A 14975-nucleotide genomic window follows, 5' to 3' on the forward strand; every position below is an offset into this window, starting at 1 on the left:
AAAAGCATTTTGATCCTTTCTAAGGATTTGTACTTCACATAAAACTGAATAAATGTCATGGACTACATTCATCCTTTTGGTAGGCAGCTACAACTCCCATACCAATCTCTGGGACAAATCCTTTGGTGATTTAGGGCTTGGCTACATGGGAAATTAATCTGAATTAATTAAAGGTGTGAATTTAAAGTGCTTACTTAAAGTTCATTAAATCCCCCTCTCAACACTCTCTTTCAGCAGTTGCCACTTGACTTCTGAATGAGAGCCTCCACACAAAGGCTTAATGTGCTTTAATGGACTTTAAATTCACATCTTATGGTACCTCTTCACTAGCAACGTTAAAGCGCTGGACACAGCAGCGCTTTAATGTAGCTGTGTAGTCGGGGCAAAAAAAAAAAACAAAACCACACCTCCACAAGGCAAATAGCTCCCAGTGTTGGTGCACTGTCTACACTGGCACTTTACAGTGCTGAACCTTGCACTGTTTTTTTCACACCCCTGAGCGAGAAAGTTGCAGTGCTGTAAAGTGCCAGTGTAGACAAGCCCTTAGTTAATGCAGCCTGCCTTCCCACATAGACAAGCCTTCAGAGAGCAGCAGGGAGTACATGGATTGAAAATATGAGTACAAGTGGTAAAGGGGAGCAACTTACATCAATTTAACATTCAGTGGGTGTACAACACAAGTGTAACTTGAGCATAGCAGGACAAGCACTAACAGGAAGGTATAAAATAAAACAGCTTCATCATAAGCTACTTTACCATTTGCATCGATTTACATCCTCTTTTAAGTTTATACCCACCATCCAAGGCACTGATGAATTGGCCCATTCTCTCCATTTTTGTAACATATTTCGTGTGTAACCTCTTAAAAAGACCTGTAAAACTTACCATTAGATGCTCTCATTTGCCGCCTCCTTCCCACTCGATCCAGGCCAATGGGGGTGCTTTGTGAAAAGGTGAAGGGCCGGAATCTGGCTGAAACAGCTTTATATGGGGGAACTTGGTGGGCTGGAACAGGTGGCCGTGTTATTGGCTACAGAGAGAAAAAAGAAAAATCCATTATTATTAGAAGTAAAAGCTACCGGTAAGCCAAAGACAGCTACAGGTATGAAACAGGGTTTCCTTACACTCTCAAGCTGACTATACGGACACTAAGAACCCCTAGTTCAAGCAGTCATTAAATTGATTGACCACCAAATTCCATACACAATATTATGGTAAATATCTTATAGCATTAAGGTTCTCTGTTATATTGAAAACTCCATAACCTTCTGTTACGTTTAGTGACACTGTATATTCTGCTTTATAGTCTTCGCTCCATAATATTCCATGTCTAAATGCTCTGGTAGCTAACTTATCTCAGAATAGTTTACTGTAATGTCAGCCAACTGTAAATATGTAACAGAATGGAGACACTGAAAAGAAAGAAAGAATAGAAATTATACAACCAGGTGTATTAATTTCCCAGAATGTAGTTCGAGATAAATGTACTGCTGCTAAGGAACATATTTTATAGTTAAACCAAAAAAGAATCTTAAACCTGATTTTTTCTTAGAGCTTGTCTGCATGGCCCCTGGACTAGAGGAGTGTGAACTGCAGTGTTGCACTGTCACTGCCCTGTGTAGACCCTGCTAGCATGAGCTAAAAGGTACCTACTCCATATTAATGTAGTCCTATTTGAAATGAGACTATATTAACGCAAATTTGGCACCTTTTAGCTTCTCCTGCCGACATAGCTACTGCCGTTCGTGATGGTGGTTTTAGGATGTTGACGGGTGAGCTCTCTCCTGTCGGCATAGCGGCTACACGAGCGATCTTACAGCAGTGCAGATGCATCGGTACAGCTGTGCTGCTGTAAGCTCACTAGTGTAGACTGTTAATTGTTTTTCCTCTTAGGTTCGTAAATTAAGCATACAGAAACACCAGATCCTCTCTATGAACTATTTGTTGACCCACTGGTATGACACAAGTGATTTACTATTGCTTGAAAGCTTTTTCCCCCCACATGAAGCTGTCAGACAAAACAAAACGAGTTAACAGTGCTTTTTTTACATTCCACTGATGTTCAACACTTTCAAGAAAAAAAAATCTGCTACATGAAAATTAGGCTTTAAAAGCTCTTTATGAAATAGTTCTGATATATGTGTTCCTCAATCATAAGTCTTTTTCATACATTTAAACTAGCAATTTAACTACCAAACACCAGACTTGAAAAATATCTTGATATATTTTAATATGATCTAGTTATTATTTCATTCTTTACAAATTATTTTCTCCTATGGTATATCAATATCTCAGAATTGCACTACTGAACTAAAGCAAGAAAAGCAACTCCAAATTCTTCTATAACAAACACCCAATATCCACAATGCCAATTACTTTTAATGTATTTATTCCTGGGCAATTATAATTTAATCATTAAAGCCTTGATCTTGATCCCTTTGTAGGCAACAGAAGAACTGCCATTGAACTTCAATGGGAGTAAAGGGAAGTCATAAGAAATAAGGGGCACCTTTCAAGGTAGGTTGGACTTAAAACCCAAACCGTATTAAAGAGCACCTCTTGAAAACCAACTATTATTTATTTACAATTCATGAAGGCATAGATTTGATAATAATGTTAAGGGCTCACATGAACACAAAAAAAGTTAAGTATTTAATGAACTAATTAAATAATACAGATGTTTTATTAGGGACTGCAGCATTGGTTTGTACACAGACAAAACTTCTATTGATTTCAATCAGTTTTGCTGGAAAAGAGTACAGGAGGATCCAGCTATTTTTGATCAGGAAAATGTAAAGGATAACTGCATTATACTACACAGCAAAAGAATTACGGACTACATAAGAATATCCATATTAAAAAATAGTTTTCATAGGAAACTCTGAAAAACCTGTCATTGTTTTAGCATTCCCATTCAGTGAGTGGAATCATTGTTTCTTTTCAGTGGGGGCTTTGCTTTAATGACACTGCACTGAATTTCCCAGCACGAGGTAGAGTCTCACGAGGACAATTAAGACTACGAGCAATCAGGTCTCTTTAACAACTTCAAAATACTTCTAAAGGAATTGCTATATTTTTTCTCTGTGTTCAGTTAATTTAGCAATTACTTGAACTAGGGGTTCTCAAACTTTTTCACTGTGTGCAGAACACGTTAACAGAGAGAATGCATTGTGGATAGGATTTGAGACCAAAGTTCTCTTACTAACTGTAGAACATGTACAACTATGCAGGCTTCTTTTCACTGCCTCAACTCAGTGCTGTAAACTACCTCTAGGGGTGAAAGAGGTGCTTTCATTTCCCAAATTTATTCATTCCTTGACCTCTTAGCATAGCAAACAGTGGGGCCAGTTCAAGTACTTACTCCAGAGGGCATTATGCACCAAAAAATTCTGTGCCAAAAAAAAATAAAAATTCTGCGCACAGTATTTTAAAATTCTGAAAAATTCTGCAAATTTTATTTGTCAACATAATACCACATATTCATGCCAGTTTCAATTATTTTTTTTTTCAAAATACCTGTCAACAAGTACGTCTGTAACAATACAGACAGAAAAAAATTCCCCCAGGAGTAGAGAGTTGAAGAAATCCCTATGACAATCCAATTCCTCTTTTTCTGCCCCCTTCCACTCCCCCAAAGCCCAGGGATCCAGAGAGAGAAACAGCCTGATGATCAGTCCCAGGCTTGCACGGAATTTCCTATGCAATGCCCTCTCCTTCCCTCAGGGCATGCTGGGAACTGCAGCTGTCAGGAACCCACTAGCTCCCTCCCTCTCCCCCTGCAGTGTCTTGATGTGCGAGCTGGGCTCTAGTGGGTCCAGTGGCCCCTAGTGGTGGCCAACAGCACTGCAGCCCATTTTTGTGGGGGGAAAGGAAATTCTGCCCGCACAACATTAATTTCTGAAAAATGCTGCATTGCAGAGTAGTGCAGAATTCTCCAAGGAATAAAGTAGTGCATGTTTTTCCAATGTGAATATCTGTCAATTAGAAACTGGACTAAGTAATTTCTCACAAGCTGCCCAAGTGCTGTCATATTATATCAATTTTGGTTAGCTGCTGCTCATAGGCACATTTAAGCAAACGAGATTGAACCTGAGCCACAGCCCATTAAGTCAATGGAAAGACTCCATTTCATGTTACCAAATCCCTGAGACATCCATTCTGAGATCCTGGTTTGTTCTACAACGTTTTTGAATGGATTATCCATTTAACTATATGTGTGCTAATACCAAGCAGTTCATACCCAAAGTTTTTTAAGAGGCTCAGTTTCAAAGGATTATGAATACTTTATTGTATTTATAATATTATTTGTATGCACCTCTCACTTGAATCCTACATTCTGTGTGTTGTAGACTAATCAAAAATACATGTGACTTTATTATAGACAAATAAGCATTTTTAAACTGCTACGGGAAATAGCGTCCCAAGAAAGAAAGAGGGTTAGTTTACAATGCAAGCAAGATTATCCAAAAGTCAAGATCTTATGTTATGGCTTTTTTACAAAAAAATTAGAGGACAAGGAAAGTGAAACAAAGTATGTGATGTCAACTTGGAAAAAGAGAAGAAAGGAAAGGAAATGTCCACTCTATTTTCTAGCTTGAAGATAAAGGCAAGGAAGTGGAAGAGTCTTTTGTAGTTTGCAGAGAGCACATCTTATATCTTACTTGTGTCAGCAGATCTTCTATTTCTTCTGTCTGGCTGTTCCCATAGAAACTGATCCCACCTATTAAAGAGATGGGTCTTCGTTTTCGCCCTCTTTGGTGACCTACTGTACTGATTTGAGCTGTAGACTCCACAGAAGCAAATCCAGGCTGACTTTCACCATTTACACAGTCTGTTTTCTGAGACTCCACTGCAACTGAATCTTCTGGTATTGAGAAACTCCTGATTGCCAACTGACCATAGTCTGAGAGTGGCCTTGGCCGAGATCTTTTTCCAGAGCCCCATCTTCTGGGAGTGAACTTTTGTGCATCTGTCCTTTCTTCATCCAGGGATGGGGACATCCTCCACTGGTCATCAACAATAACCTTTTTAAAGGTGAACAAGTCAAATAAGCCACAGCATTTTCAGATACAGAAAAAAATTAAAATATGTTTTTCATATGGCATATTGTTTAAATTGCTATAAAAGTGTTATAGTATCCATAAACAACAACATATTATAATAAATGCAACTGACACTTCAGTAACAAATTAAATACATAACTTTGCCACAGAGACATTACACTGTATGCGATGGCTAACGATGACCCATAATCATAAGCATGAATTAGGCAAATGAGCATTGCTAACAACATTACTATGATTGGATTATTATCTTCCCAGTGGCAACAGACCCCGACATAAATACCGAATTTGCTGAACAAACAGCCTGAAAATAATGTCTGCACAGAAAGTATGATACACGGTATTTTTTTTTGTAGAGAGTTTTATGCAAATGTTCAACAGAAATGTATTATTCTGCTCTATTTTCCTTTCTCAATGAAAAGAGGTAACACTGCAAGCAGCTAATAAGGGTACCTGTGAACTCGGTGACTGAGCACCAAGTCTGGGAATCAGGGGAACTGAGCTCTATTCCTGTCTCTACAAGGAGCTTAGTGTGTGACAATGGCCAAGTCATAGGATTGACGACTTCAGTCTCCCGTCAATAAAATGAAGATAACCGTGCTTACCCCCTCTTTAAAAGTGTTGTAGATCTGCTGGTGCGATGCGTACAGATTGTTAATTACTTTCATGAACAGTGAATTTCAGACAGTTTCATTGTGAGTTAATGTGGGCTTTGGTTCATCACTTCTACAGGGCCAAAGCATGGATGCTTGAAAGGGAAATCTGAACTCTTACTGTGTTGCCTGATTTATAATATATTTATCTATTTAGAACAATTTACATCTATATAAAATGTAATTGCAAAGATCAACCCACTGAAAATGATGATGTTGCACACTATGGGCCCTCAGGGCAGTGTGTAGGGGAGCACACCCATGGAAATTGCATAGAAAAGGGATGTGGAGTTGAATGGAGGAGAAAAGGCTGCTCGGCTGCTTGCTTGTCTACAGTACATAGCCACAGGCATCCTCTGTGCTGCAGCTTAGCACAGGGCAAAAATCTGCATGCATTTGGGGTGGTGAACTGTGGAAGAATTTGTAGGGCAGGGGGTCTGTGCGTTTTTCTCTCAGTAGAAGTGGTCTTAGCTTACATAGCAAAGTCACTTGTGGGTTAATATAGCAGTTTTTTGGTATTAAGTTCTGCTCTGTGACACCTCCAAAGACAAGCACAAGATACATATACAGGTAGTCAAAGATAGAAAACCAACTGCAGGCCAGCACATCCACCTGCCACACAACCAATACTGGGGGGAAGGAAGCTTGGTAGGTGCATAGAGGGATGTCAGTTCTAAAGAACTGCAGTATTCAGTTCAGAGTCCTTAGCGTCTTTCCCTTGGCCTTTGTGCTTTAGTAAGGGAACCATGTGGCAGAACAGCAGCCCCTCCAATTCAACAAAATTTTGTAGGTATAATTGTCCCATTACACACATTTTTACACCAAAGGGAATAACTTGGCCCTATATTTTGGTCCACCAAGACTGTTTCAATGAAACCATCTTTGTTGCACGACCCATAGTAAATGCAGCACAGAAACTCTTTTAAGCAGCTTTAATAGTACACGGGAACCAGAAAAGTGCTGAATCTGCTCCAAATGGCATAATTTCTGCTCTGTAGCAGAGAAACAACTTAACTTCTTGAACAATTTTGATTGAGAACCAAAAGAGAAAGAGAGAGGGAAAATATTGTCTCTGGCTGACAACCAATTTGGATGGATGCCTGATGAGATTTCAAACAGCTGAATTAGAAAGCTCTTAAAAAAAAAGACAGGCTAAAATGGCTACAGTGAATCACTGCTGAGCTAGCGGACTCTGTTGCAATAACTCACACATACTACAAGCTTGTGCTATTTACTTTTGCTTCCTTCCTCTCTTTCCTTCAGCCAATTTTTTTTATTACAGCTTGCATTAAAATTTAGACAATACGTACTATCTTCTCAGTGCTTCTAATTAACAAATTTTTCAGCCTGCTATATTACGTTTATGCTAACGTTAAAAGATTAGAAATGACACATTCAACAAACAAGGAAAGCACTTAAGATACAATATTTGGTTGTAAATTAGAGCAAGGCACCATGACATTTCAGCCATTTTCCGTTGCTGGAATTTTATATATTCACAGCACATGTGTAAGCAGGGGAATAATCCTGCTCTTGTGGGGAACTTTCCTGGCTTCTGTACTACCCCGGTTAAGTGGGCTAGCGAAAGGATCTGAGTCCTCGCTCCCACTTCCTTTACCCAGTGGCCTCCCTGCCCTTGAGGACTCCCCTTCCACTCTCCTGTCTGGCAGAGTCCTCGTAACCCCAACAAGGCTGGGCCCAGGAGTCCTGGGTGGCTCGACCCCCAACCCTGCTGTGGTCACCTAGGACAGGGGCTAGGCTGTCCCCACTCTGGGGTACTCTCTCTGCACTGGGTACTTCTCTGACCCACTGACCATTACATACAAGTTAAAGCAAATGCAAGTTATTTAATCAACAATTAATTTTAAAAAGAATAAGGAATAATGAGAAAGGTTAAAGGAAACACATCACCCCACTCTGTGGCAGGGAACATCACAAACATGTCTCTGGAATGTCAGGGCAGTTCACAGTCTGTTCCTTGCAAGTCCCTGGCCTTTTTCTCAGGTCCTAGCTGTGCTGCAGGGATGCTGTGAGTTGGACACTTGCTCTGGTGGTGGCCACACGCTCTCAGGCTCTAAGTGGTAGGACCCTTCTTCACAGCGTCGCCCATGCCCTGTCGGGGTTATGATCCAAGCCTGACCTGCAGAGCCTCTTGGCTGAGGCGTTTCCCTGTGCTGGGACCCCTGCCCAGGGTCCCCCTCAGTCTCCCCAGCTGCTCACCGCACCCTGCTCCGGACTGCTCCAGCCCCAGCTCCACCACTCTGTCTCTGCGCTGCTGCTGCTACTGCTCTGCCTCCAGCTCCCTGGGTTGCTTCTCTGGCCCCTCTGGCTCTGGTTGCTGCAGCTCTGCTCCCAGAACAGGTCTGCTCTGCAGGCTGCTTCTGTGACTCTGCTCGCAGCACTGACCTGCTTCCTGGGCTGCTTTTCTGGCCCCTCTGGCTCTGGTTGCTGCAGCTCTGCTCCCAGGGCAAGTCTACTCTCTCTGGGCTGTGCCTCTGGCTTTGGGGCTGCAGCTCTACTCCCAGAACAGGGTCTGCTCTCTCTGGGCTGCTTTTCTGGTCCCTCTGGATCTGGCACAGCTCTGCGCCCCAGCTTACCTTGGGCCCCTGCTTTTTCTTTAGCTCAACCCCACTCTGTCTGACCCAGGCAAATCCCTCTCACACAGAGGACGGGACTCCCCGGCCTCCTGACTCCCTGATTAGCCTGCTCACCCTATCATTCAGGCTGACCTGGAGCATTGGCCTCTCCCCATTGTTCCTGGGGGCTGCCAGTCTCAGGGTCCTGATTCCCCATTGACCCTTCCCCCTTTTTAGTACTGGGAGCTAGCAACTAAAACACCCCCACTGAATGTTAGTAAGGGGGCAACAGTCCCCTTACACATGCATAATCTAGTATCAGCCTCCAGAAATATACAATGAAATCTGCAACAGCAAAATCCCTTGTCAGTCTTTTGTTTGGATATGTCTGTTCCATCTTTTTGGAAGTCAACCATCATTAAGCAGCCAATTTTTGTTGGTCCTTTGAGTGCATCATGGTATACAATAATTTTAGGTACTAGAAGGAATTGTTCCTTGTAGTCTAAATATTTAATCTGATTATTGTAATAAGAAGGAGGAATCAATACAGGTAGCATTCTGCATTAAATTATTCCCCTGACAATGCAAAATTTATTATAAATAGAGCAAATAGGTAAACTATAAATTCTATTGCAAATAAAATTGATCTCAAACAAATCTATAGATCCTAGCTAATGGCTAGTACTTTAACTGGTGCAAATCAGGTTAGCTCCACTGAAGTCAATGAAGCTATATCAGTTTGCACCAGCTGCGGATCTGGCATTTAAAAACTACTCCTCTGATAGCAGCAGCAGAACACAGATTTAAATAAGGTGCTAGAAAGATTTACCTTAGGATCTGACACAGGTAATAGATCTCCACATACACACTGAGAGAGCAGGGAGTTGACTCGAGTCATTATATATTTTGTTTTACATAGTTTTTTTCTTAGAGAAAAACACATCCGAACAGACTTGCAGTGCAACTAGTAAGGCAAAGCATTCATTCCATGACCTTGTACTTTTAGACTAAGGAAAGAACACGTCACATATCAGCTCCTAATCTGCTGTTCATACTCCCATCTTGAGCAATAAACCTGTGCAAACAGACAGACTGTTCACGATTTGCAGCACTCCACCCAAAGTACAGTAGCAGATCCATATAGTAGTGCTTAATTTCTATTTTCCAATACATGATGTTAAAGTACAGTTATTTTTAGGCCTAGATATGTAATCGGTAACATAAAGCACTGATACAACAAAGAACATAATCCTCCCAAAACCAAAATCATAATTTCACTCCCACTGGTGATCGGTTACTTGCTAAGTAGTCCCACTGATGTTAGTCAGAGGACTCATGCAAGCAACTGCTCACCAGTGGGAATAAAGGATTCATTATCTAGCAGGCAGCCCCAATCCTGCAAGCATTTAAGTATGAGTGTGACTTTTGACATCAGTAGGATAACTCACATGTGTGCAGTATGTACAGGATTCAGACCACTGGGCCACAGTCCTGGTCTCATTTACACTGGTGTAACTCCACTGACTTCAAAGGTGTTACTCCTGCTTTGTACTGGTATAAGTGAGATCAGATTCACACACATTACTATAATCAGCATTTGTAAAGAGCACTACAGGTGTGCATACTGCTTCATGTACAGTGAAAATCACCCCATGCAGTGGGTCCAGCACACACCTATACACCATTTCAGTACAACTTAAACCACCACCACCTTTGGATGAATTTTAACACTCCTGGGGAATTAAAGGTCTCACTAAGGCTGTGTCACACAGGAGTCTCCAAAATTCGCTTACTGTAGGTCTAGTTCTAAAGCAGCTCCATTAGTGCTAGCAATGGTGGAATAGTAGTGTTTTATATTTCTAGTGTAGAGAAGGCTCAAGGCTTTTGTCCTTGCTCAGAGCAGGTCTAGATCACATAATGGTAAGAACACTGGCAGTCGCTCTACACTAGCACTCGTGGCTAGCACCCGTGGAGAAGGATAATGTTGGGAAATTTTCAGAAAATCCCCAAAGCAGGCACAGCTTGAGGGAGACCGTAACTCCTTGGAATGCTGAGGTTTCAGCTTCCCACAAAGTTTAAAAACAAAATGTCTTAAAAAGAAAATTAGAGAGTTAGGCTGAAAGATCTGTTCTTGTACAACAAATACTGTATTCAAATCTGTCCACTCTTCCCTTCCCTCAGCACATCATATACATCTAAAATTAAACTCTTTGGGGCCTTATATTTCTGTTTACACTGTCAAGTCCCCAGGATCCAAGCACTGTAAAGGATAATAAAAATAAATAAACAAACAATCACTGTTCAAGCAGAGCTCTAGTTATTTTCACTAAAGTGGAAGAATAAAGGTTGTTGTATGGGGAACAAAACAATGCTTGTAAACACTCCATTTTTATATATATATTTTCACCAATACAGCATTCCTAAAAATGCACCATCCTACATGAACACTTGCTAAGTCAGAGCCAGGTTATTACTTTCTATGACTATGTAATATCTCACTGTTAACCTCTTGTCTGTGGGCTGGCTGATCTCACAGACAGAGGTCAAGCTACAGCAGTTCCATAGTTAGGACCTCACTTACCAATGTCAAACCAATGTATAACTCTAACTAAAGTGGAATTATTGCTGGTATAAATATAAGTATTATTATTATCAGCGTAAACAAGATCAGCATCAGACCTTTAGCAACTTAAATCTTAGCTCAGTTTTTATAGCTAGATAAGGACCAGCTCTGCAGTCATTCATTAGGCCTGGTCTACAGTTAAAAGTTAGGTCGACATAGCTACATCAGTCAGGGGTATGAACCATCCTCCCCCCCACCAAGCACCATTGCTATGCCGACCTAACCCCCAATGTAGATGCAGTTATGTTGACAGAAGAACGTTTCCAACGATGTAGCTGCCATCACTCAGGGAGGCGATGGTCCTACACTGACAGAAAAAAACCCTTCAGTCAGTGTAGGCTGTATCTATATTACAGTATATTACTGTATCTATATTACAACTATATGCCAGTTTAGCTATGGCACTCTACCAATGCCAGTGTAGTCTCCATAGTGCAGACATACCCTTAGACAAAACTAGTGACTTCACACATTCAGTCCCGTGCATTGTCTTCTCTGGGAGTTTTTCCCAAATGAGTCCTCTCCTGCTAGATCTGTTGGTGTGATAGAGAGTACTGGTCTACTCTTAAAATATTTACCAGCATAACTGTCTTTTAGGGGTGTTACCAGTAAAAGACCTACCGTAGACACAGTTGTACTGGTATACAAGTGCCTTATAGCCACATAGCTTATTCTAGTTCCTGAACCGGACTAAGCTATAGTAGCATAAGCACTTGTATACCAGTATAACTGTGTCCATAAGCCCTGAGAGCATCAGCAAAGGTCTTTATTGTTTCCAGATATGATATTGTGGGGAAGCAGCTAGCTTCCTATTCTCTGAAAGATTAGCCTTTCTTCAATCTCGCTTCAGGTATCATCAGGGTATAAGTTGATCCTCTTTTAAAGTCACATTAGTGATTCCATCAGGATCCAATTTATTACTCAAACGTCAAGATGTATCTGGGAGTTCATTCCCCTTATACTCCATAGCTATTTCTCACTAGAGCATTGAATTAACAGTTCTCAGCCTTATCTGTCTGGCTCCACAAGGAAACTATTACAGCGTTCCATTTCAGTATCTCCAAATTTTCACATTTGCTCCATGATGCACTGCTGAAGTTAGCACTGGCTAACACTCTCTTAGGCAATGTCTACAGTAGAGACCTTACAGTGGAATAGCTGTACCGATGCAGCTACAGCACTGTAAGATCTCTCGTGTAGCCGTTCTATGCCAATAGGAGAGCTCTCCCATCGACATAATTAAACCACCCCCAATGAGCAGCAGTAGCTATGTTGGTGGGAGAAGCTCTAACACCACCATAGTGCTGTGAACAATACCACTTATGCTGGCGAAACTTATGTCACTCAGGGGAGTGGTTTTCTCACTTCCCTGAGTGACATAAGTTTTGCCAACATAAGTGATAGTGTAGACATGTCCTTAGCTGTTTCAAACTCTGCCTCTTTCATTTCCAATTTCCTCTTACTTTGATTCCCATGCACATGTAGCTATTCTTTGTACCTTCTAAAATATTGCTGTTTGTGTTGATGAATGTGCGGAGGTTTACAAAGCTAATCAAATGGTACTGTAATGAGGTACACTCACCTCTCGTGAGCGCCCTCTTTGGCCAAGTGTGTTTGCCTGCACTCTCTCTCAGATAGTCCTTGCTATGGAATAGAGCAGTGCCCCAGAGCTCCTGCCCTGGAGATAATGTATTCGCCCTGTGGAGCTTCCTGGTTACATCTCTCCAGCTGGGCCACTATAGTTCAGTTCCCTCTGTGGGGTGCCTCAGTGTCCAGGCCACTTCCTCCAGAGGCTAATGGTGGGTTGGGGGGGACCCAGGCCTGCCCACTACTCCAGGCCCCAGCCCAGGGATCCTGTAGGTAGTAGTCATCTGCTGTGTCCCTTTAACTATGTCACACGGCTTCTCCAATTCCCTGGGCCACTTCCCCGCGGCCCTGTGCCGTCTTCACCCTTTCCTCAGGGCCGTGTCCTAATGGAGTCTCAGCAACCAGCTCAAGGCTCCTTCTCGCTCTCCCTGGCTTCTGGCAGTGCTGTTGAGCAGTGCCCTGTTCAAGGTTCTGCAGCTCCATCAGCCAACCATACCCCAGCCACACTCCTACAGCTCCAGCAAAGAACTGAACTCCCTCTGGTGGCCATGCAGCAATTCTTATACTAGACTGCTGGGCCTTGATTGGCTGTATCCCACACAGCTCCATTAGGCAGCTTGGAGGACCCTCTCCACCGCCCTCTTTTGGGGTAGGGTGTGGCAGGGCCACGAGGCCTCCAGCAGGGAGCATCATAGGGTCTGGTATACCCCATCACAGGTATTATTAATTGTCAAAGGAAAATTGGCTCTGTCTTCGACTGTTTTTCTAGTTGTCAGTCATGATAGCATGAATGTAAATAAATTCCTTTAATGTCACAACATAAGGACATAAGAATGGTCATACTGGGTCAGACCAATGGTTCATCTAGCCCAGTATCCTGTCTTCCAACAGTGGTCAATGCCAGATACTTCAAAGAGAATGAACAGAACAGGGAAATTATCAAGTGAACCATCCCCTAACATCCAGTCTCAGCTTCTGGCAATCAGAGCCTAGGGGACAGCCAGCACATGGGGTTGCATCCCTGACCATCTTGGCTATTGATGGACCTATCCTCCAGGAACTTACCTTAATTCTTTTTTTAACCCAGTTACACATTTGGCCTTCACAACATCCCCTGGCAATGAGTATCACAGGTTGATGGCATTGTGTGAAGAAGTACTTCCCTTCATTTTAAACCTGCTGCTTTGTAACAAGACAGCCACCTCCTGTAGGCCACTTTATATGACCTAGAGTCATGCTACAGGCAGCCTGTCTCATTTTTTTTTATCTTGGACTATACAAATAAAACATCACACAGGCTTTATGTGGTCCAAAATACCCCTTCTTGGGGACTGGGTTTATTCATATAAAATGAACTCCACCCAGAACTTAAAATCCCCGAACAAAGTCCATCCAAAAGTCCACACAAAACAAAGGTTTCTCTTCCTCCTCCCAGCATTCCTGCCTGGGGCCTTTCCTGCTTTGGCAGGCTACTCCCAGGCTTGATTCTCTGCTAGAGTCCACTCACTTCTAACACTCTCTGATCCTTGATCATTCCCCACATCTTCCTGCTGCCCTTTACAGAGGAATTAGCTGTCCTTCATCAGGCCCCATCAGGTTCCTAACACAGTACAGGTGTGACTCCTTAATAATCAGGGTTGACCAGCCCCAGGCCTTCCAGCCTTACAGGCATGCTACCCTGTTACAGTCCCTCAAGTTTTTAGGTAGAACAAGAAGTTCAAGAAGTGTAAAGCATATCCTATATGGCCTAACTAGTTACAAACTAATTTAAAAGTTATAATGGACTGAGCCTTTAGCCTTAGTATTTTCATTGAAAAAGTTATTTAAAAATAAAAATAATCAGCATCATTTTTCTAACTTTCAGGGAAGCTAGAGATAAAAATCTAATAATGCCTATGTAAAAAAACAAAGATTAATTTCTGACAGCAACTTATAAGAAGGTTTAGTAAACTAAACTGAAGATAAAACTGCTGACTGCGAGTGGATAACAAACAGATGAGAGCAGTTTGAGAAGTTTCAAAACTGAATGTTTTCACTGAAAACTTGCAGTAGATAATCCTTCACATCCTCATGTACATGACAAAAGGCTCAAAGCAGACACTCAAGTACTGTAAAAAGAAAAGAACTGTACAAACCAACAAAAAAAAACCCCAAATGTTATTTTATGTAGCTCCCTGATAGTTCTGATAACTTAAATATGAATTTTAGTGTGTATTTAGTAATGTGTGAAAATGTATGAACCTTCTTATTACCACAAACCCATTGTTATAACTGCTGATTATTTAAGTACTCAATGTTCCTGTGGAGTCTGAGAGCTGACAAATACTAAAAAGTCAATAGTAATGTCAGAATAGGTTTTACAAGTCATATGCCCTGGCACAATGTACATGAGCATGTGGGAACAATGTGGTCATAAATAATTTTATCATCTACACTTAACAGTGAAAAGATCTGATAAACTGTCTCCACCCAA

The 14975-nt window shown here is 41.7% G+C and overlaps 1 protein-coding gene across 8 annotated transcripts in view; it reads right to left on the minus strand.

The window, feature by feature from the left end:
* Positions 1-14975, minus strand: part of SPATA13 (spermatogenesis associated 13) — a 132779-nt gene that overhangs the window by 54629 nt on the left and 63175 nt on the right. For 5 of the 8 annotated variants that reach the window (XM_038407252.2, XM_038407266.2, XM_043504307.1 and 2 more), the window contains 2 exons: positions 4662-5024; positions 886-1030 (listed from right to left, as the gene is read on the minus strand). In XM_038407252.2, coding sequence (XP_038263180.1) covers positions 886-1030; positions 4662-5024 — 508 coding nt within the window. Of the gene's footprint in view, positions 1-885; positions 1031-4661; positions 5025-9121; positions 9261-14975 lie in introns of those variants that run through there. The other 3 variants (XM_038407284.2, XM_043504309.1, XM_038407293.2) reach the window with 2 other exon arrangements.

Source organism: Dermochelys coriacea, chromosome 1 (assembly GCF_009764565.3).
Source record: "Dermochelys coriacea isolate rDerCor1 chromosome 1, rDerCor1.pri.v4, whole genome shotgun sequence".
Taxonomy (NCBI): Eukaryota; Metazoa; Chordata; order Testudines; family Dermochelyidae; genus Dermochelys; species Dermochelys coriacea.